This window comes from Anomaloglossus baeobatrachus, chromosome 2 (genome assembly GCF_048569485.1).
Source record: "Anomaloglossus baeobatrachus isolate aAnoBae1 chromosome 2, aAnoBae1.hap1, whole genome shotgun sequence".
In the NCBI taxonomy this organism is placed as follows: domain Eukaryota; kingdom Metazoa; phylum Chordata; class Amphibia; order Anura; family Aromobatidae; genus Anomaloglossus; species Anomaloglossus baeobatrachus.
Genome location: NC_134354.1, coordinates 411,389,060 through 411,411,832, shown reverse-complemented (window position 1 = coordinate 411,411,832; position 22,773 = coordinate 411,389,060). Strand labels below are relative to the sequence as shown.

General features: G+C 47.5%; 2 protein-coding genes across 2 annotated transcripts in view; one reads left to right on the top strand and one right to left on the bottom strand.

Moving 5' to 3' along the window:
* Positions 1-7,278: 7,278 nt before the first annotated feature.
* Positions 7,279-8,697, bottom strand: IMP3 (IMP U3 small nucleolar ribonucleoprotein 3). Its single transcript, XM_075334130.1, has one exon. The coding sequence runs from the start codon at positions 8,612-8,614 to the stop codon at positions 8,066-8,068; it is 549 nt and encodes a 182-aa protein (XP_075190245.1). The 5' UTR covers positions 8,615-8,697; the 3' UTR covers positions 7,279-8,065.
* Positions 8,698-8,947: 250 nt separating this feature from the next.
* PEF1 (penta-EF-hand domain containing 1) overlaps positions 8,948-22,773 on the top strand; it is a 29,373-nt gene continuing 15,547 nt past the window's right edge. The window contains exon 1 of the mRNA XM_075336128.1: positions 8,948-9,055. Coding sequence (XP_075192243.1) covers positions 9,026-9,055 — 30 coding nt within the window. The 5' untranslated portion in view covers positions 8,948-9,025. The remainder of the gene's footprint in view (positions 9,056-22,773) is intronic.

The window sequence follows — 22,773 nt, the reverse complement described above, 5'->3', positions numbered from 1 at the left end:
ACATTGGCAAAGAGAATTGGGGGACTACAAGCTCTTTCCTGCAAAGAACCATATGTAAGATTCTTACTCGACTGTATAGTTCTCCACACAATGCCACTGTATCTACCAAATCAGCCTTCCCATGCAATCTGAATCAAGAAATATCTTAATAGAACAAGTGCCTTTAAAAATTCAGAAGCTCTTTTTTTACGGTTTTGGGGTTCTAGTAAGGGGAAAGAGGCCAGTAGAGCTTCTCTGACAAGGTCGTTGAGATAAATATTAAGAACTGTTATCTTTTACAAGGTCTAGAGACCTTCCATTAAATCTTCATGCTCACTATCTGTTCCAAAGCTACCTTTTAGGCAGAGAAATGATATGTTCCTGTACTTCAAATATGCAAAACAGCTTAATCAACTGTGTCCACGTTTGTGAATCCCTACAGGCTCGATGTCTGAGCTTCTGGGGAGGCAGCCGTCGGCAAAATAGTGTTAATAGGGACATCTAACCACTATTCTCACTCTTTTTTTCTTTGTACTACTTTTTAAGTACCTTTAGTGTGCTGCTGTCATATTAATAGGTTGGGGAGAATGAGTGTAGCCTCACTGCACTCTGAACCAGGCTTACCCAGAAGAGCATGACTAAGTGACTACTCAGTCTTCACCAGAGCCTCTGATGGTGAGGTTGGACTTTGATTAGACTTTTCTGATGAAGGATAGTCCCTGGTTGTCCCACTCCAGCAAGAGGTTGACCGGCACACGGCAAGAAGGATGTAGTGGTAACCATTGCCTCAAGGGAACCACAGATAGGGTAACCACTGTCACTTACCATGAAAAACCCTGAGGTTCCTGCTGTCCCTAGACTGGTTCTTTCACCCTTTGCGGCGATCACATGCCTATCCTAATCACAACCCAGTCTAGTCAACAGGGCACTAGTCATGCTCAATGATAAAGACACAAAGGGAAAACGACAAAGGAAAAAAAACGCATTCACATAACATTCAACCCAAACAACAGGTGGGTAAAAAAGGGAAGGAAAGGGAAATATATCAAAATGGAGAAAATGAATAGGAAGACACCAAACAAACGTCCATGCAGCAACCTCCAGGATCAAGTCCAAAGTGATTTCTCTTTCCACGGCTCACACCTCCAAGCCAGGCCCTCTGAATAGCAAGTTATCTCTGGCAACTACTAAAGCAAAGTACTTAGCAGTGGTGAGTGGAGAAATCCGAACAGCTGAGACCACTCAGGATGGACAGCCAAGTAAGACAAAAGGAGCTGCTTAACCCTAGCAGTGCCAGCACAAGAAAATTCTGATTAGCTAAGGCTACTTTCACACATCCGATTTTTGCTCTGCGGCACAATAGGGCACTTTGCAGAAAAACCGCAACCGTTTTTTTTTCCGCCGGTTGCGTTTTTTTTTGCATAGACTTACATTAGTGCCGTATTGTGCCGCATGGGCTTGCGTTCGGTGTGGTTTTTGCCGCATGCGGCAGATTTAGCCGATGCCGCGGCCGGATGGAACGTTGCCTTCAACGTTTTTTGCTCCGGCAAAAAAAAACCGCATCGCGCCGCATCCGGCCGCTGCGGCGCATTTTCAATGCATGCCTATGGACGCCGGATGCGGTGCGATGCGGAAAAAAACGCATCCGGCCGCCGCATGCGGTTTCTTCCACTGCGCATGCTCAGTTGCGTGCCGCAAGCGGAAAAAACCGGACCGGCCGCATGTAAAAACTTATGCAAAGGATGCGGTGTTTTCGCCGCATCCGTTGCATAGGTTTCACAGCCGGATTGAGCCGCAGTGCTCAAACCGGATGTGTGAAAGTAGCCTAACTGGAAAGGAAAGGAGATCCAACCAGCGCAGGCGTGCGTGCAACCACTCCCTGTGACCTTCTGATGCCTGGAATAGGTGAGACCTCTCTCTGTCGCAATACCCTCATGACAGCTGCCTGAGGACAATAAGGAAGTGAAAGTTTACCTGAAAACTTTATTTACTTGTCTCCTCAGGCAGCACAACATACCGCCTATGATTTATTCACTGCAACACACCATATATATCACCCTTGCTTTGGTAGTATGTTTATAGGGGGTATGACAATTGATTTTTTTCAATTGTATGGTATGGCATTGAAATGCATTATGAATAGTGATGGGAGAACCCACAGATATCCAGGATCGGTGGCTCCAACCTGGTTTCAATAAAAAAGAAAAACAGTTTGGGCCTGGAATTAATCCCAGATATCTGTCAGTACACAGGTCCCCATATAAATCTATGGGGACCCGAATGATGAGCTTTAAAATGGTAGTAGAAGGGATAGGGGGAATAGAGCAGATGCATTATATTTACCAGTGTGCGCAAGGCTGTAGCGCTAATTCTGGGGCCGCTCATTACCCTTATGCATATGCACTGCTTCATCCACCCACCGGCAGTCCCAGCGTCTATGATTGGTTGCAGTCAATAAATGCCCCCACCCTGACTGCTTGCAATCACACACTCTGTCTGTGTATGTATATCGATGTAAAAATAAATAAAATAATTGGCATAGGGTCCCCCCATATTATGATACCCAGAACAGATAAAGCATATGGCTAAAACCAACAGCTGGGAGTTGGCATACTCAGGATGGGGAGACACATGGTTATTGCCCCCCCAGCCTAAAAAGAGCAGCTTGCAGCCGCCCAGAATTATTGCAACCATTACATGAGACAATCCCGTAACTTTAGCCGGCTCATCCTGATTGCCCGAATGCGGTGGCAATTGGGGTAAGGGGTTAATGACAACTAACAGCTGCCACCAAGCTGTAGATTAGTAATAGGAGATTGCAGTAATGAAGTTCAGCACTTATGCTTAGTGTCATATCTAGAGGTTGTATTTTCAAAATATGAATAGAAAAAGACTGACCAGCACATCCACTTAGATGTGAACAGGTGCACACTGAAAATTTAAAAAAGTTACAAAAATATGTACAGCAGCACTCTGAAAAGCTAAAATATGTAAACATGAAATATGGGAATTATGCCACTGCATTACTGCTATTGCAAAAAATGAGGAACTTGGATTACAAACTGGCCAATTCATATAATCCCCACAGCCAAAGACAAGGCGTACCTCTGTTTGTCGGGACTAGTGTTGAGCGGATCCGAACTTTAAAAATCTGGATCCGCGCGGTTTCAGAGTCCGATCTGGGTCCGACCCGGTTGCAAAAAACAGGCTGCACGATCCGGATGTGTATTTTTTTCTCTCTCTCTCTCTCACTCACTCTTCCGATCCACGACCGATCCGCCGGACCCGGATTATTAGAAGTCCGCTAAACTCTAGTCGGGACCCTATCCTACTAACGCCTCTATCCAGTACAAAAGTGTACTATTCCTATATTTCATGTTTACATTTTACAATTTATTTGTGTTTTAACAAATTCCTGATATTTTTCTTATAAAAAAAAACCAACATCCATGTTTGCTATTGTCGTAATCATACTGACAAGAATTATGCTGTCAGGTCATTTTCACTGCACAATAAACCCCGTTATAACGGCTTCAGTTACGTTGGTGTTGATTAAAGGGGATATTGTTAAGACATCTATGGTAATGCCCCCTAGGGAAGTGAATATAGCTGTTTGCGTTGACATTTTTGAAAAATGTCTTAGTGATGAATTGGTTTTCCTGGTGAGAAATGTGAAGGTCTAAAAACTTATTTTCACAATTAAATATAAAGGAAAATGTCATTCCCAGGTATTGTAAATCAATTCTGTAAGAAATGTCAGTATGTCCCTCCTCACACGGTCTTCGCACTCCTTACACGCGATCTCTAGCTTCTCTTTTTGCCCCTCCAACTTATCGGGAGTTTTTTCTTTATTGTTCCCCTCAGAAAAACTTTAGTTCATTGTAACTCCTCTAACAAATCCTCTCTCACCCTACTTATCCTTTACCACTGTTTAGCACCATTTAGCTCACAATTTTTCATCTCACACAATTTTTTTCCTTTTTATTTTTCTGGTCAAAATTTTTTTCGGGGTATTATTTTACCCTTTTTTACTATCTTCTCTTTTTTATACAAATTCATTCTTTCACTGATCTCTTTCCTATAACACTATACTTTTTCTCTTATTTTGCTTTTCTCTTTCCTTCTGCATTGAACCCGCTGACTATAGTGGTTGTGCACTTGCCCTTACTTCACATTACACTTCAGCTTCACCACTTCCTTATCCATCACCTCTCCATCCTCTTTTCTGCCTTAGTTTCCCTCCTTGTCTAAGGCCCTCTTCACACGTCAGTGATTCTGATACGTATGTGACAGTTTTAATACGTACCATAATCACGGACATACACAGACCCATTAAAATCAATAGGTTTGTGCACACATCAGTGATTTCTCAATGACCGTCTTTCCGTGCGACGTACATTCGTGTCCATGTGTTCTGCACGGAGACAAGTCCGTTTTTTTCTGGCATCACTGATGTCACATGGACCACACTATGGTGTGATTCTTGAAACACGTAACAGAAAAATCACATACATTGAAAATAAGATGCTTTTTAAACTCACTCGTCTCCAGCGCTGCTGTCTCTGGCTGCTACTGTCTCCTGCTTCCCGGCCGGCTAATCATGCTCATACATATGCACTGCACAGCCGACCCAGAAGTAGCTGCAGCTGCGAGAGACACAGGAGAGCAGGAGCTTTCAGAACCACAGAAGCGGGGACAGGTGAGTAGATCTCAGTGTATTATCACGGATAACACACGGAGATCACCCGTGTGCTAAAATCACGGCACAAGGAGGGACATACACACATTTCACACGTCAGTGAAAAATGTGTTTTGCGCTGACGTGTGAACTAGGCCTAATTTAAATGATTCCAACTACCCTGTGGCTCTACCAGATTGCTCCCATTGTTTTTCTAGTTTTTCCTTTCTTTCACTTCTACAGGGTGGGCCATAAGTATACACCCTGATAAAATGGAAGTTGTTGCTGATATCACCTTACCATTTGAGCCATATTAGTACATGGGAGGGACCAAATATTGGAGGCTGGGTGACGCCCTTGGTGGCCATCTGCGAAGCCGCCATTTTGAATTCAACTACTTTTTTTCAATGGGAAGGGGGTCATGTGACACATCAAACACAGAATTGCAGAAGAAAAAACAATGGTGGGATCATTTTTAATGTAACTTGATTCGTTATCGAGTTATTGACACATTTGTGACATGGAGCAATGACAGTAACCCACTAAAGGATGAGCTCAAAGTGTTACCCATTGTGTTATGGTAAATATGAGGTTTTCAGTTGGTTTTATGGCCATAAGATGGAAGCCTACAACCCTTGTCACAGGAACCTCATGCTTGTAGGTCCCTACACTATATATAATATAAAAAAGCAACAAAAAAGAGGAATAAATATCATTACAGTGGAACCTCGGTTAACGAGTAATCCAGTTAGCGAGTATTTCGCTATACGAGCAAAGCTTGCTGTAAATCAGTTTACGAGCAATCTTTGCTGTATGAGCAAATTACTCACCGGACTCACTTCCGGTTCCGTACATCCACCGCGCTCTGACCCGCTCTTGCAGTCTGCACAAACACACATATTATGCTCACCTTACCTTCCATCGCCGGCCTCATGGTTCTTGTAGTTCGCCGCTGCAGGATGTGTATCGGGTAACCATCGCAAAGAGGGAGGAACTTCCGCTGTCAGCCGCTACTCAAAGGCAGCACGCTGACCAATCAGAGGCAAGCGGCTCCTGCCTTTGACATCAGCGCTCTGACAGCGGAAGCTCCAGCATCGGTCGCAATGGTTACCCGATACACATCCTGTACCGGCGAACTACAAGAATCGGTAGGCCGGCGATGGAACGGAAGGTAAGCATAATATGTGTGTGTGCATGTGTGGAATGGCACAATAGGGGACCAGGATGGGACATTGAACAAGCTGTGTAACGAATTGTCTGCATTGCAATGATTTTCTAATGGGAAATTTTGCTTTGCTAGACGAGTAAATTGGTTTACAAGCACACTCCCAGAACGGATTGTTCTCGTTAACCAAGGTTCCACTGTACTTACAGCAAAGATGGAACTGCAGCTGTACATTACCATCAGTGTGCAGTTTTACCATCCAGCAATCGCCCCCTCCATTCTTTGGAAGAGTGTGTGTGATTTGCTCCTCCTGCACCTGTGATGCTTCCACCTAGTGGGGGCTTAGCTGTATCCTCTGTAGTACTTTTTGGCCTAGGCAATGTACAGCTCTCTCTACCACTGCACCCTTAGACTATGTGCCCACGTTATGTTTTTATGTGCAGAAAATCGGGCATTTTTTATTGCGTTTGCACATTTATTTTTTTTTACATGCTTTTGTTTGTGCGTTTTTTTAATCATGGCGACCGTGGAGTTTCAAGTGCTGTACTCTCTCTGAGTCACCGACTGATCTTATAGCTGGGACCCGGCTATCACTGCTAGGAGTGGTGCCCGCGGTGCTTCTGGCATTTTAACGCCCTAAATTCTGCGATTAACGCGATCGCAGCATTCAGGGGGCAGGGAGAGAAATCGCTTACCTCTCCCTGGCGATCGGGTCACTGTAATCCAATCACAGGGACCCGATCGCTGCCATGGTAACCCTGAGTTGTGATCATGACGACCTCAGGTTACTAAGGTACGGATCGCTTCACAGACCAGGGCACCTATGTCACCAAAGTTCCCTGCAGCAAGGTCCTGCGGTAAAGACCACAAGATGAGAAAATGTCTGCACACACTGGCTAAGTGTTCGAATTGCAGGGACCCTGATGACGTCACCAGGTAAACAGAGTTCATGCCGGCAGATCTGCAGCAAATCGCAGTGAGGCATGAACTCTATTCACCTTGTGATAACACCAGAGTTCCTTACAGCAAGGTCCTGTAGTAAAAACCGCGAGATGAGGAAATGGCTGCAGGGAATCCCCGTGATGTTAAAAAAAACAAAACACATGAAAAACGCACAAAAAAAGTAATGTCCGCATTACACATGTGTTTTTCTGACTCCATTGAAGTCAATTGGTGAAAAATGCAGGGGGGGGGGGGGGGATTGACATGCTCCTTTTTTCAGCAACAAAAACTGCCAGGAAAACAAGCAGCAACGTGTACACAGCAAGTCAGGATTTCTATAGACTTTGCTGGGATTTTTTTTTTAATTAATAAAGGCAAGAAAAAAAGTAAGGAAAAAAGAACAAAAAAAAAAATGAAAATAGCAACATGACCTTATTTCAGACAAATGTGCAAGATTTTGGACAGGAGCATTATATATGCTCTTTCTGGATTGTACAATAATAGAACATCACACTTTTCACATTGGCGTGGAAAGATTTGCTTTTATTACTTGCCCAGGGGATCAGTGCTAAAACCTCAGTCAGTACAATTCTGCGTGCAGCTACTATAACAATACAGTAAATAATACAGTACACAGAGTTTTTTGTTTTTTTTTTACTTAAAAGGTTTTTCCAGTTTTAAGATATTGATGACCAGTGATGATAATCGCCACTGATCCTTTGTTGTCAGCCCCAGATGTAGACGATGAAGATAGCAGGATCACCCCCACTCTGTTCACTGTGTAATGACCGTTCCTGAGAACCACAGCGCAACTATTAGTGTCAATGTAAAGATAATAGACGTCTGCTGCGAACAAGATAGTCCTGACCCGAATGGTCTACCATCAGGTGATTGCGAGGGGGGTGGGGGGGTTCTACAGAGGGCGCCCCATGGTCAGTGTACAAATCAGTTGTCCAATCCAGACAACCCCAATTGGAATGTGACTGGCTGCCATCACACCCGGCCCTTTACGCTCATGAGCCCAATGCCATTAATGACCCATGATAGCTGAGGCCATGTTGGGAGGTTTCGCATCAACGCACATATTTATGTCCAAAAACTACAAATATATTGTGAAAATAAGCCCTTCATTGTAACTCTCAGACAAACCAAGTCCACCAATGCGAAGAGTGCGGCATCATGTGACCAAGTCCACCAATGCGGAGAGCGCGGCATCATGTGACCAAGTCCACCAATGCGGAGCGTGAGGCATCATGTGACCAAGTCCACCAATGCGGAGCACACGGCATCATGTGCCCGTGCTACGCGGCCAGAAAATCGTCCATCTCCTCGTTGTAGTCCATCACGTGCTTCTTGATCTTGGACGAGTCCACCCAGGTGATGAAGTCCTCCATATTCCTGGTGACCAGGTAGGCGGGATCAGTGACCACCTCGGCCCCCACACGGATGTGCCCCTGCTCGATGAAGGTGATGGCGGTCTTCAGGTTCTGCGCCATGCGCAGCTTCACCACGATGGAGGGCAGCCGCCTCCGGCAGAAGGACGAGGCGGACACGTCGTCACACAGCTGCAGGTTCTGCTTGGTGGGGATCAGGCCCATCTGGTACAGCTTCTCCAGCAGCCTGGCCGTGCTCTGCGCCCGGAACGCGTCCTTCTCGTCCAGGTCCTTGATCCTGTGCGCCAGCTCGCGGACAGCCCTGCTCAGCTTGTTATAGGCGGTGTAGTCCTCCCGCCGGTCCAGGTGGTACTTCCGCAGCACCTTCACCTCGTGCACGTTGTTGTCCACCTCCCAGTTGATGAAGTCCACCTTCTTCAGCAGCTTCTGCTCGTGGTACTTCAGCTTGCGGACCATGGTGCCAGTGTGCGAGGAGCTCGGCACCAGGAAATGGATTCTGCCGCGGCTGTTACACGTGTGAGCAGAGCTTCCACCAATCAGCGCTTACGCCGTATAGTCCACAATCCTTTGCGCGTCACGTCCTGCATTTCACCACTAGAGAGCGCTAAGTTAGGGAATAAGCGTCTCCGAACAAGGACACGGGTGACTGAGCCGGCGCCATTTTTTTGAAGAACAGATTTTACTTTTATGCTTTAGAATCTGACCCCGAGAAAATGGCTCCTATAGAAGAGACAGAAAAATAAGTTACTCTTTATGTCTTGTTACTGAATGGTTACTAACGGGCGTGACGTCCGCCTTTGTCACTTCCTGGCCGAACTTTGACAGCAGAACTCGGGTGTATCGGGGCTGCACACCGGGAGGGGGATCATGACGAGCTATCCGTACGGCCAGGGGCAGGTATGAGGGGCTGCTGACAAGATAATATACAGGGAGGGGGCAGAGGATGAGAAGGGCTGGGCTCGGGTGTGAGGGCAGGTATGGGGGGTAGATGAGGATATAGGGAGGGGGTAGTGAATGAGTAAGGCTGGGCTCGGGTGTGAGGGCAGGTATGGGGGGGTAGATGAGTATATAGGGAGGGGGTAGTGAGTGAGAAGGGCTGGGCTCGGGTGTGAGGGCAGGTATGGGGGGGTAGATGAGTATATAGGGAGGGGGTAGTGAGTGAGAAGGGCTGGGCTCGGGTGTGAGGGCAGGTATGGGGGGTAGATGAGTATATAGGGAGGGGGTAGTGAGGGAGAAGGGCTGGGCTCGGGTGTGAGGGCAGGTATGGGGGGTAGATGAGTATATAGGGAGGGGGTAGTGAGGGAGAAGGGCTGGGCTCGGGTGTGAGGGCAGGTATGGGGGTAGATGAGGATATAGGGAGGGGGTAGTGAATGAGTAGGGCTGGGCTCGGGTGTGAGGGCAGGTATGGGGGGGTAGATGAGTATATAGGGAGGGGGTAGTGAGGGAGAAGGGGTGTGAGGGAAGGTATGGGGGGTAGATGAGTATATAGGGAGGGGGTAGTGAGGGAGAAGGGGTGTGAGGGCAGGTATGGGGGGTAGATGAGGATATAGGGAGGGGGTAGTGAGGGAGAAGGGCTGGGCTCGGGTGTGAGGGCAGGTATGGGGGGTAGATGAGGATATAGGGAGGGGGTAGTGAGTGAGAAGGGCTGGGCTCTGGTGTGAGGGCAGGTATGGGGGGTAGATGAGGATATAGGGAGGGGGTAGTGAGTGAGAAGAGCTGGGCTTTGGTGTATGGCCAGGTATGGGGGTAGATGAGGATATAGGGAGGGGGTAGTGAGTGAGAAGGGCTGGGCTCGGGTGTGAGGGCAGGTATGGGGGGTAGATGAGTATATAGGGAGGGGGTAGTGAGTGAGAAGGGCTGGGCTCGGGTGTGAGGGCAGGTATGGGGGGTAGATGAGTATATAGGGAGGGGGTAGTGAGGGAGAAGGGCTGGGCTCGGGTGTGAGGGCAGGTATGGGGGTAGATGAGGATATAGGGAGGGGGTAGTGAATGAGTAGGGCTGGGCTCGGGTGTGAGGGCAGGTATGGGGGGTTAGATGAGGATATAGGGAGGGGGTAGTGAGGGAGAAGGGCTGGGCTCGGGTGTGAGGGCAGGTATGGGGGTAGATGAGGATATAGGGAGGGGGTAGTGAATGAGTAGGGCTGGGCTCGGGTGTGAGGGCAGGTATGGGGGGGTAGATGAGTATATAGGGAGGGGGTAGTGAGGGAGAAGGGGTGTGAGGGAAGGTATGGGGGGTAGATGAGTATATAGGGAGGGGGTAGTGAGGGAGAAGGGGTGTGAGGGAAGGTATGGGGGGTAGATGAGTATATAGGGAGGGGGTAGTGAGGGAGAAGGGGTGTGAGGGAAGGTATGGGGGGTAGATGAGTATATAGGGAGGGGGTAGTGAGGGAGAAGGGGTGTGAGGGAAGGTATGGGGGGTAGATGAGGATATAGGGAGGGGGTAGTGAGTGAGAAGGGCTGGGCTCGGGTGTGAGGGCAGGTATGGGGGGTTAGATGAGGATATAGGGAGGGGGTAGTGAGTGAGAAGGGCTGGGCTCGGGTGTGAGGGCAGGTATGGGGGGTTAGATGAGGATATAGGGAGGGGGTAGTGAGTGAGAAGGGCTGGGCTCGGGTGTGAGGGCAGGTATGGGGGGGTAGATGAGGATATAGGGAGGGGGTAGTGAGTGAGAAGGGCTGGGCTCGGGTGTGAGGGCAGGTATGGGGGGTTAGATGAGGATATAGGGAGGGGGTAGTGAGTGAGAAGGGCTGGGCTCGGGTGTGAGGGCAGGTATGGGGGGGTAGATGAGGATATAGGGAGGGGGTAGTGAGTGAGAAGGGCTGCGCTCGGGTGTGAGGGCAGGTGGGGGTGCTGACAGGGTGGATGAGTATACAGGGAGGGAGAAGTGAATGAGTAGGGCTGGGCTTTGGTGTATGGCCAGGTATGGGGGTAGATGAGGATATAGGGAGGGGGTAGTGAGTGAGAAGGGCTGTGCTCTGGTGTGAGGGCAGGTATGGGGGGTAGATGAGGATATAGGGAGGGGGTAGTGAATGAGTAAGGCTGGGCTCGGGTGTGAGGGCAGGTATGGGGGGGTAGATGAGTATATAGGGAGGGGGTAGTGAGTGAGAAGGGCTGGGCTCGGGTGTGAGGGCAGGTATGGGGGGGTAGATGAGTATATAGGGAGGGGGTAGTGAGTGAGAAGGGCTGGGCTCGGGTGTGAGGGCAGGTATGGGGGGTAGATGAGTATATAGGGAGGGGGTAGTGAGTGAGAAGGGCTGGGCTCGGGTGTGAGGGCAGGTATGGGGGGGTAGATGAGTATATAGGGAGGGGGTAGTGAGTGAGAAGGGCTGGGCTCGGGTGTGAGGGCAGGTATGGGGGGTAGATGAGTATATAGGGAGGGGGTAGTGAGTGAGAAGGGCTGGGCTCTGGTGTGAGGGCAGGTATGGGGGGTAGATGAGGATATAGGGAGGGGGTAGTGAGTGAGAAGGGCTGCGCTCGGGTGTGAGGGCAGGTGGGGGTGCTGACAGGGTGGATGAGTATACAGGGAGGGAGAAGGGAATGAGTAGGGCTGGGCTCTGGTGTGAGGGCAGGTATAGGGGGTAGATGAGGATATAGGGAGGGGGTAGTGAGTGAGAAGGGCTGGGCTCGGGTGTGAGGGCAGGTGGGGGTGCTGACAGGGTGGATGAGTATACAGGGAGGGAGAAGTGAATGAGTAGGGCTGGGCTTTGGTGTATGGCCAGGTATGGGGGTACCAACAGGGTGGATGAATATACTTGTAAAGCGCCATGGAATAAATGGCGCTATAATAAATAATAATAATAATAATAATATACAGGGAGCGTCTGGGCTCAGGTGTGAGGCCAGGTATGGGGGTGCTGCTCAAAAGATGGATGAATATACAGACTGGAACAGCGAATGATAAGGGCTGGACTCGGGTGGGAGGCCAGGTATCGGGGGTGCTGCCAAGGTGGATAAATATACAGGGAGGGAGCTGGAATGAGAAGGGCTGGGCTCGGGTGTGAGGGCAGGTATGGGGGGTGCCGAGAGGGTAGATGAATATACAGGGAGGGAGCAGTGAATGAGAAGGGCTGGCTCAGGTGTGTGGGCAGGTATGGAGGGGCTACCGCCAAGGGGGATGAGTATGCAGAGAGGGAGCAGTAAATGAGTAGGGCTGGGCTCGATACATGGGGCTACCAGCCAAGGTGGATGAATATGCAGAGAAGGGCTGGGCTCGGGTGTGTGGGCAAGTATTGGGGAGTGACCGGCAGGTAGGTGGAGGCCATTACTGCTGACTAGGTCTTCTGCCACAGTGCGGAATATCAGCGTTCTGGAGACAATGCACTATCTTCTGGTGTGAACTGATTCTGCCCACAGAGTGCATTAATGTGGCAGACGCTGTAGATCTGTGACATCAGTCTTTGAGCCCCAGTATGGTGTAGTTGGCTGTAGAGTTGGTGCGCATGGACTCACAGAACACGGTCCAATGGTCAGTAATCCACGCCCATCGTAAGGGAAGCCTGAGAAGTCTACTACCTCTTGGCTTCTGTCCTCTTCTTTTGATTAGACAGCCTAGAATGTATTAGCCCAGCTAATCAATAGAGCTGCACATGAGGGCAGGTAAGGGGTGGTCCTCAGGACTCCTCTACTGCGAGTGACCCATGATTACTGAGCCGGTGCTGCAAATAGATTCACAACAACGCTACTTGTTGGCAAAAACATACATTTCCTTTTGAGCACCATTTTCCAGTTTATAGATTGAATCAGTGCTATATGCAATGCAATGTTTTCACAGGTACAGCGTGCTTTATTCTACAGTGCTGAAATGACAATCCTGTAAACATCAGAGCTGATATCTAGTAATCATTACTGCAAGGAGCTTAAAGAAGCCCCCATTACACTTTTATTACCGAAACCTCTGTAAAAGGATATGTAATGTAGAGTAAAGGCCCCGTCACACTAAGCAACATCGCTAGCAACATCGCTGCTAACGAACAACTTTTGTGACGTAGCAGCGATGTTGCTAGTGATGTTGCTGTGTGTGACATCCAGCAACAACCTGGCCCCTGCTGTGAGGTCGTTGGTTGTTGTTGAATGTCCTGGGCCATTTTTTAGTTGTTGCTGTCCCGCTGTGAAGCACAGATCGCTGGGTGTGACAGCGAGACAGCAACAACTAAATGTGCAGGCAGCAGGAGCCGGCTTCTGCGGAGGCTGGTAACCACAGTAAACATCGGGTAACCAAGAAGCCCTGTCCTTGGTTACCCGATATTTACCTTCGTTACCAGCCTCCGCCGCTCTCACTGTCCGTGCCGGCTCCTGCTCTGTGCACATGTAGCTGCAGGACACATCGGGTTAATTAACCCGATGTGTGCTGTAGCTAGGAGAGCAGGGAGCCAGCGCTAAGCATTGTGCGCTGCTCCCTGCTCTGTGCACATTTAGCTGCAGCACACATCGGGTAATTAACCCGATGTGTGCTGTAACTAGGAGAGCAAGGAGCCAGCGCTAAGCGGTGTGCGCTGCTCTCTATTCTGTGCAGCTGCACCCTGTACTCTATACCCTATATATCTACCCTGTGCAGCTGCACCCGGTGTGCGCTGCTCCCTGCTCTCTGCACGTGTAGCTCCGTGCGCTGGTAACCAAGGTAAATATCGGGTTGGTTACCCGATATTTACCTTAGTTACCAAGCGCAGCATCTTCCACGCGGCGCTGGGGGCTGGTCACTGGTTGCTGGTGAGCTCACCAGCAACTCGTGTAGCCACGCTCCAGCGATCCCTGCCAGGTCAGGTTGCTGGTGGGATCGCTGGAGCGTCGCAGTGTGACATCTCACCAGCAACCTCCTAGCAACTTACCAGTGATACCTATCGTTGTTGGGATCGCTGGTAAGTTGTTTAGTGTGACTTACCCTTAAGTTCAGTGCTGTACTGATCATCGCCGTCCTCTCTGGTTTCCAGCGGTGCTCCGGTCCTCTTCTCCCTCACATGAGTGAAATTCTTACTGGCCGGATTGCTCTGAGGTTTATTTGTGACCTGAATGAGGCTCTAGAGACTTACATTGTTGGGCGAGGTTTCCGCTCACACACAAACCTCAGTGTGATCTGGCACGTTGTAATTTTTTGTACATGAGTGAGAAGTTTACCAGAGCGGCGCTGGATACCGGGGAGTGCAGAGATAGGTGAGTATATTAATGCACTTATGCTGCATTACATAGATGTAATGGGAGGTCTTCTTTAAGGGGGTTATCTCATGATGTCAGCATGAAGGGGGTACTATTATTATTATTTATTATTATAGTGCTATTTATTCCATGGCGCTTTACAAGTGAAAGAGGGTTTACGTACAACAATCCTTAACAGTACAAAACAGACTGGTATAGGAGGAGAGAGGACCCTGCCCGCGAGGGCTCACAGTCTACAGGGAATGGGTGATGGTACAATAGGTGAGGACAGAGCTGGTTGTGCAGTGGTCTACTGGACTGAGGGCTATTGTAGGTTGTAGGCTTATTGGAAGAGGTGGGTCTTGAGGTTCCTCTTGAAGCTTTCCACGGTAGGGGAGAGTCTGATATGCTGAGGTAGAGCGTTCCAGAGTATGGGGGAGACACGGGAGAAGTCTTGTATGCGATTGTGGGAAGAGGAGATAAGAGAGGAGTAGAGAAGGAGATCTTGTGAGGATCTGAGGTTGTTTGCAGGTAGGTACCGGGAGGCTATGATTCTTACACCCTAAATGGGCCATAATGGAGAGCGACCCCTATTCTGGCAGACTCAAGTCATCTTTATGACAGAATAGCTGAAAGGGTCGGCATATGTAATGTTAAACTGACAGTGGATTTCCTATTGAGCTGACTTTTCATAATGAAGTCGGAGCTGTACCGGGACCATCGGCAGACCCCACTCATCTGCATTTTAATGAAGTTTATGGGACAATACTTTAATCTGGTGAATTTCATTCTGCATTGTCCTAAGCCAAACTGTAGAGTAATCTGCCCAGTCTCTAGGCTGCAGAGACTCGGCCTAGGGGTTGGTTGTGTTGATATGGTTGTTATAGGAAAAAAGCACGCATCAGTATACTTAATGCTGATCTGCACAGGAGAAACAATGCAGGTGAGGCAGCACCATGCCCTCCAATACTGTCACCCGAGGTCAGATCCCTCTGACCATACTCTGACGGCATATCCTAGTAACATGCCACTATCGGGATTCTTGTTCTACTTGGTGATATTTTTTGTTTTTCATTTTACCAATATATAATATTCTCATGTGCTAGCAACGTAATGGGAGCAAGACAAGCCCCTGCCAGAACGTGGAACCTTTTTATTTTATTAGTGCAGGTTCTCCAAGACATAATCTTAGGAGAAAAGTGAGGCACCTCACTCACCACAACTGGTTGTATGGCAATCCTCCAAAGCAGGGGGTGTCTATGTCCTTTCTGTAGACCAGTGCTTGGATAAGTGGTGGTGTCATCTAGCAGGAGATTGCGTGAAGGTAAATAACGTTCTTGATTACAGCTTCCGGAGTTTCATCATGACATTGCACATCAGATCTGCATCAGTTCTTGCAGAAGAACTCCGTTTACTGACTTACTGCATTCTTGTGCTCATTGATATGGACTGTCCTCAATTAAAATCATGTTGGAGAACAGGTCCTGTGTGCAAAGTTCTTGAAATTGTCCTTTCAGGGAGTTTCCTGGGCATTTGTTGATGTCCTATTCTTGTGACCCCTGGCTCCCACTGCAGATCAGCAGGACATTCACGAGTGGTCTCCACTGTAAGACTAGGCAGAGCTGTAGCCTTATGTATGTATCTGAGCTTGGAGTCGGGACTTTCAGCACTCCTTAACCCCTTCAGCCCCGGGGCACTTTCCGTTTTTGCGTTTTTGTTTTTTGCTCCCCTTCTTCCGAGAGCCGTAACTTTTTTATTTTTCCGTCAATCTTGCCATATGAGGGCTTGTTTTTTGCGGGACAAGTTGTACTTTTAAATGAAACCATAAGTTTTACCATATGGTGTACTGGAAAGCAGCAAAAAAATTCCAAGTGTGGAAAAATTGCAAAAAAAGTGTGATGGCACAATAGTTTTTGGGATGTTTTATTCACGGTGTTCCCTATATGGTAAAACTGATGTGTGGGTATGATGCCTGAGGTCGGTGCGAGTTTGTAGACACCAAACATGTATAGGTTTACTTGTATCTAAGGGGTTAAAAAAAATTCACAAGCTTGTCCAATAAAAGTGGCGTACGTTTTGCGCCATTTTCCGAAACCCGTTCTCATTTTTTGGGATCTATGGCTCAGTGACAGCATATTTTTTGCGTCTCGAGCTGATGTTTCTAATTGTAGCATTTTTGCGCAGATGCTACGTTTTGATCGCCTGTTATTGCATTTTGCGTAAAACGTGCGGCGACCAAAAAACGTAATTTTGGCGTTTGGAATTTTTTTGCCACTACGCCGTTTACCAATCAGATTAATTGATTTTATATTTTGATAGATCGGGCATTTCTGAACGCGGCGATACCAAATATGTGTATATATATTTTTGTTTTTAACCCTTTAATTTTCAATGGGGGGGAAAGGGGGGTGATTTGAACTTTTAGGTTTTTTGTTTTTTTTTTTAATTTTTTAAAACTTTTTTTTAACTTTTTTTATTTTATTTTACTAGTCCCCCTAGGGGGCTATAGCGATCAGCAATCCGATCGCTAATCGCTATCTGCTGATCACAGCTATACCGCTGTAAACAGCAGAAATAGTCACTTTCTTTTTTCCTCTGCTCCGTGCCGAGGAAAAAGGAAAGTGAAACTTCTTAGCAGCAGGCGTCATCACATGACCCTGTGCTATGATGGCAACTACCAAACGTCACGTGATCACTCACGTGACGTCCGGAGGGGGCGGCGGTAAGTAGAAAACATGGCCGCGCGCATATAGATCTCGCTGCCAGACTTTGGCAGCGAGATCTAAGGGGTTAATGTTCCGGGTGGAATGCGATTCCACTCGGAACATGTAGGCACACATGTCAGCTGTTAAAAACAGCTGATATGTGTGCCGATCCACGCCACCTGCCCGCGGCAGGGGGCGGGGCTTACCGGGACACGATCCATGACGGAAAGATCCGTCCATGGTCGTGAAGGGGTTAATTCTGTTTATCCGTGGGCTGACCATACATTGATTGGTGGCCCCCTCTTATGAAGCCCTTTAGTTAATAGTCCTGGAAATCCTCACATAAAGCATCTGGCATCTATCATAGACTTGCAGCATGAGTTTTACATTACAGTGGGTAGTTTGTGTAAAGAATAGGGAATTCTTTAAACCTTCAAGACTCAGATATGGCTTCTGAGTATTTCTGCAATTAATGACTTGTGATGTCACTATTCACAGACGAATGCAGCCGGACCCAGTGACCATGTTGTTTTATAGACAGTGCTATAGGCTGTGCATATATCAGCAGATGCTATATTACCGCTCCATTCTAACTCCTTATAACCATTTTAGTCTAGTGTTTATCACATATGTAGTGAACAGGTAAGATATGCTTGATCAGAAGACCCTTCTAAGGCGGGCTTTGCACGTTGCGACATCGCAAGCCGATGCTGCGATGTTGCACGCGATAGTCCCCGCCCCCGTCGTAGGTACAATATCTTGTGAAAGCTGGCGTAGCGGAAAATATCGCTACGCCGGCTTCACATGCACTCACCTGCCCTGCGACCGTTGCTCTGGCCGGCGACCCGCCTCCTTATTAAGGGGGTGGGTCGTGCGGCGTCACTGCGACGTCACACGGCAGGCGGCCAATAGGAGCGGAGGGGCGGAGATGAGCAGGATGTAAACATCCCGCCCACCTCCTTCCTTCCGCATATCCTACGGAAGCCGCGGTGACGCCGGTAGGAGATGTTCCTCGCTCCTGCAACTTCACACACAGCGATGTGTGCTGCCGCAGGAGCGAGGAACAACATCGGACCGTCACGTCAGCGTAATTATGGATTACGCCGACGCTGCACCGATGATACGATTACGACACTTTTGCGCTCGTTAATCGTATCATCGAGCCTTTACACACTACGATGTCGCATGCGATGCCGGATGTGCGTCACTTTCAATTTGACCCCACCGACATCGCACCTGCGATGTCGTAGTGTGCAAAGCCCGCCTTAGGCTATGTGCACACACTGCGGATTTGTTTCTCCAGCGAAAAACGCACCTTCTGTCAAAAAAACGCACCTACCTGAGGAAAAACCGCACCAAAAACGCATGCGGTTTTATCACGTTTTTGGTGTGGATTTACCGCATTTTTGTCTGCTGTTTTTTTAACATGGTCAATGGCAAAACACAGGGAAAACTGCAGAAAAGAAGTGACGTTATTTATTTGCTGCTGAAATTCTGTAGCAAAACCTGTAAGAAAAAAAGAAGCAACATGCGCACAGCATTTTGGATTTCTCATAGACTTTGCTGGGGAAGGAGTGCATGAAGCTTATGGACAAAAACTGCACCAATTCTGCAGCAAAAAATGCTGTGTGTGCACAGGGCCTAAAACCAGGTTTGGCAGTTAAAGGGAATCTCAGCAAGGCTTTATACCCCAAACTATTTACAGTGCCTAGAAAAAGTATAGCACGCCTCAAAATAGATGGGGGCAGAGCAGCACTGAGGCCTGACACCTTGTCACGGTGGGATGGCTTTTATGCTGTTTTGATCAAAATACTGTCAATTAAGTACCCTATCTCATTTACATGTACGTACTACTATTTACTTATTTATTTACTACAGGGGTGGACCATTTATTTTTCCTAGGGGCTACATGAGAGACCGTGACTGGTGTGGAGAGCCAATCCAATAGGCTGACATTAACTTTGCTCAATGTTAATATATTAATATAATAATCATTGCATAACTTAATATTGAGCAGAATTAAATATGCTGACATCATCTTATATACATTATGAGCCACCCACATAGCCCCTTATATACAGTATGAGCCCCCTCATAGCCCCTCTGTATACATTGTGAGCCCCCACATAGCCTCCTAAATACAGCATGAGCTCTCACATAGCCTCCTATATATTTTGAGCCCCATATACCATAGGGTCACTCCATTGTAACTTCCGTTACATTCACAAGCCAAAAACTGAGTTAATAATGGCTACAGACTGTTCTCTGAAGGCAGGCACAAAAATGAGTGACTGTATATTGTACATTGAACTATTCTACATAGATTTCAACACAGTTTGATTTTTCAACAATACAAATTAAATACAAAATACAATGTTATTACTTGGTAACTTACATTACACAAAAAGTAACGGAAGTTACCAAGTAATAACATTGTATTTTGTATTTAATTTGTATTGTTGAAAAATCAAACTGTGTTGAAATCTATGTAGAATAGTTCAATGTACAATATACAGTCACTCATTTTTGTGCCTGCCTTCAGAGAACAGTCTGTAGCCATTATTAATTCAGTTTTTGGCTTGTGAATGTAACGGAAGTTACCATGAAATAACCCACACTATTTACTGTTTGAGCCCCCACATAGCCTCTATACATTATATGCCCCACACAACCTCATATATACAGTAAGAGCCCCCACGTAGCCTCCAATACACATTATGAGCCCCACATAGCTTCATATATACATTAAGCCCCACACAGCCTCCCAAATATATTATAAGCTCCATATAGCCTCACATATACATTTTGAGCACCACATAGCTTCATATAAACAGTATGAACTTTCACATAGCCTCCTGTATACATTATGAGCCCCACGTAGCCTCCTATATACATTAGGAGCCCCATGTAGCCTTTTGTATACATTAGGAGCCCCACGTAGCCTCTTGAATACATTAGGAGCCCCATGTAGCCTCTTGTATACATTAGGAGCCCCATGTAGCCTCTTGTATACATTAGGAGCCCCATGTAGCCTCTTATATACTTATATACATTAAGAGCCCCATGTAGCCTCTTATATACTTATATACATTAAGAGCCCCACGTAGACTCTTATATACATTAGGAGCCCCATGTAGCCTCTTATATACATTTGGAGCCCCATGTAGCCTCTTATATACATTAGGAGCCCCATGTAGCCTCTTATATACATTTGGAGCCCCATGTAGCCTCTTGTATACATTAGGAGCCCCATGTAGCCTCTTATATACATTTGGAGCCCCATGTAGCCTCTTGTATACATTAGGAGCCCCATGTAGCCTCTTGTATACATTAGGAGCCCCATGTAGCCTCTTGTATACATTAGGAGCCCCATGTAGCCTCTTATATACATTAGGAGCCCCATGTAGCCTCTTATATACATTAGGAGCCCCATGTAGCCTCTTATATACATTAGGAGCCCCATGTAGCCTCTTATATACATTAGGAGCCCCATGTAGCCGCTTATATACATTAAGAGCCCCATGTAGCCGCTTATATACATTAGGAGCCCCACGTAGCCTCCTATATACATTATGAACCCCACGTCGCCTCCTATACATATATATTCAGTCCTTAGGCTGGCTCTTTCCGTGGGCCAGACTGGAACAGCACACAGGATATTTGCTTATTTGTTTTTATCTTGTTGTTTGGGTTTTTTTTTTTTTACAATATAAATTCTAAATGTAAAATGTGTTTTTGGAATGTGAGGGGAATTCGAAGGAAAGCACTCAAACACAATGTGGACTTCCAAACTCCAGCCACGTTTTACTTGGTTGGACTCTAGAACCACAGCATGCAAGGCAGCAGTGCTGACCACTGAGCCAGCGTGCTGACCACTGAGCCAGCGTGCCGACCACTGAGCCAGCGTGCCGACCACTGAGCCAGCGTGCCGACCACTGAGCCAGCGTGCCGACCACTGAGCCAGCGTGCCGACCACTGAGCCAGCGTGCCGACCACTGAGCCAGCGTGCCGACCACTGAGCCAGCGTGCCGACCACTGAGCCAGCGTGCCGACCACTGAGCCAGCGTGCCGACCACTGAGCCAGCGTACCGCTATGAACAGTAAATAAGGGCAGCTCGGGCTCTTATTGGTTGGTGGCTACATGTCCCTATATACAGGAAGCTGTGATACACTGTAGGTTGTGACACCTTTCTATCATAGACAGAATGAATATTTTCAGCAGTTTGTACTACAATAGCTCTTGTGCATGACTGGACCAGACAGAACCAGCCTTCACTAATCACGTACATCACTCAGTCTTGGATGGCTATGATCCCATCACTGGTTCAATGGTTATTCTTCCTTTTAACCTCTTTAAAGGGACTCTGTCAAAAGTCTTTTGCCACCTAATCTGAGAGCAGCATAACACAGGGCAGAGACCCAGATTCCAGCAGTGTACCACTTACTAGGCTGCTTAGTGTAGTTTTGATAAAATCACTGATTAATCAGCAGTAGATTATCATTAAAGGACTACTTGGCGTGCTGCATGTAGTCCAGCATATTCAACAACTCTGTATAACTGCTAGATCTGTAGCAGAGAAAACAGCGTTTTTTTTAAAATGACGGCAAACAGCTCAGTAAGTGACACATCTCTGGAATCAGGGTCTCTACATTATGCTGCTCTCAGGTGGAGGAGCAAAACCTGGTGACAGATTTCCTTTAAGTAGTTACTAATCACTGCACACTAGAAACACTCCAAAAGTCCTGCCATTTGTCAGGTGCCCAGACATATACATTTGGACTCACTTCTGTAAAGGATACCTCTGCAGTTAGCGATCCAGTAGACTGCGTATGGCTTGACTCTGAGTACGGCTCTTCTTGATTGACAGCTGGTGGGGCAGCAGCTCAATATTAGAATCGCACAGAACCCACTTGTTTCTCTGCTGTGTGACAATGTATGTATATTCTGCGGCTTCTTGACAGTTGCCTAAGTAAGTGATTCGAAGGAGCTGCAAAATTGATAGTGTTATAGAAGTCACGTGTGTCAGAAAGCTGAGAGCCAATTCCACTTCTGAAGTGCCACTGCTGCAGCCGTCAATGAAGAGCTTCATTCAGGGCTCCATTCCACGGTGTAGTCTTATTACTCTTAATAGGTGAGTGGAGCTGGATTAGATCTGCATAAGGAAGATGTCTAGAGATGATGGAAATGTAGCGCCTCCTTAAGGGCCATTACACTGTGCGATTCTCCTGAATAAGCAATCATAGGAACACTCGTTTCACAATAATCTTACGGTGTAAACAGGATGCTAATCATCCAGCGAATGGGCAGAACACTCATCCAGCGGGTGAATAAACTTTTACTGTACACTGCATAAAAGCTCGACAGCACATCATCCTGTTTACAAAGCACGATGTGCTGCTGAGAACTTTTTGCTACTGATTGTTCAGGGTGCCTCTGTACACGGGCTATTTAAATGCCACTGATCAGTAAATTACCAATATGCGGGTGTTTCATGCAGCAAATCAGCTGGTGGAAATGCACCGTTGCCCTTCCCCATTGCTTCCAGCACATGAAGATTTGACTGTCACTTGCTCGATAATGTGCCCTGATCATTAAGGCTAGTTTCACACTTGCGTTCAGCGCAGTCTGTCACTATGGAGAATAGCGCAGTCCGTTAACGCACTGCGCTATTCTCCATAGACTTGTATGGACGACGCACTGTAACGCATGTGTTCAGCGTTGCATCCGCTGGACGACGCAGCGTCGTTATTTTGACGCTGCGCCGGGTGGATGGAACGCTGCAT

Coding starts and splice junctions, on each gene's coding strand:
- IMP3 (XM_075334130.1), bottom strand. CDS start 8,614: ATGGTCCGCAAGCTGAAGTACCACGAGCAGAAGCTGCTGAAGAAGGTG.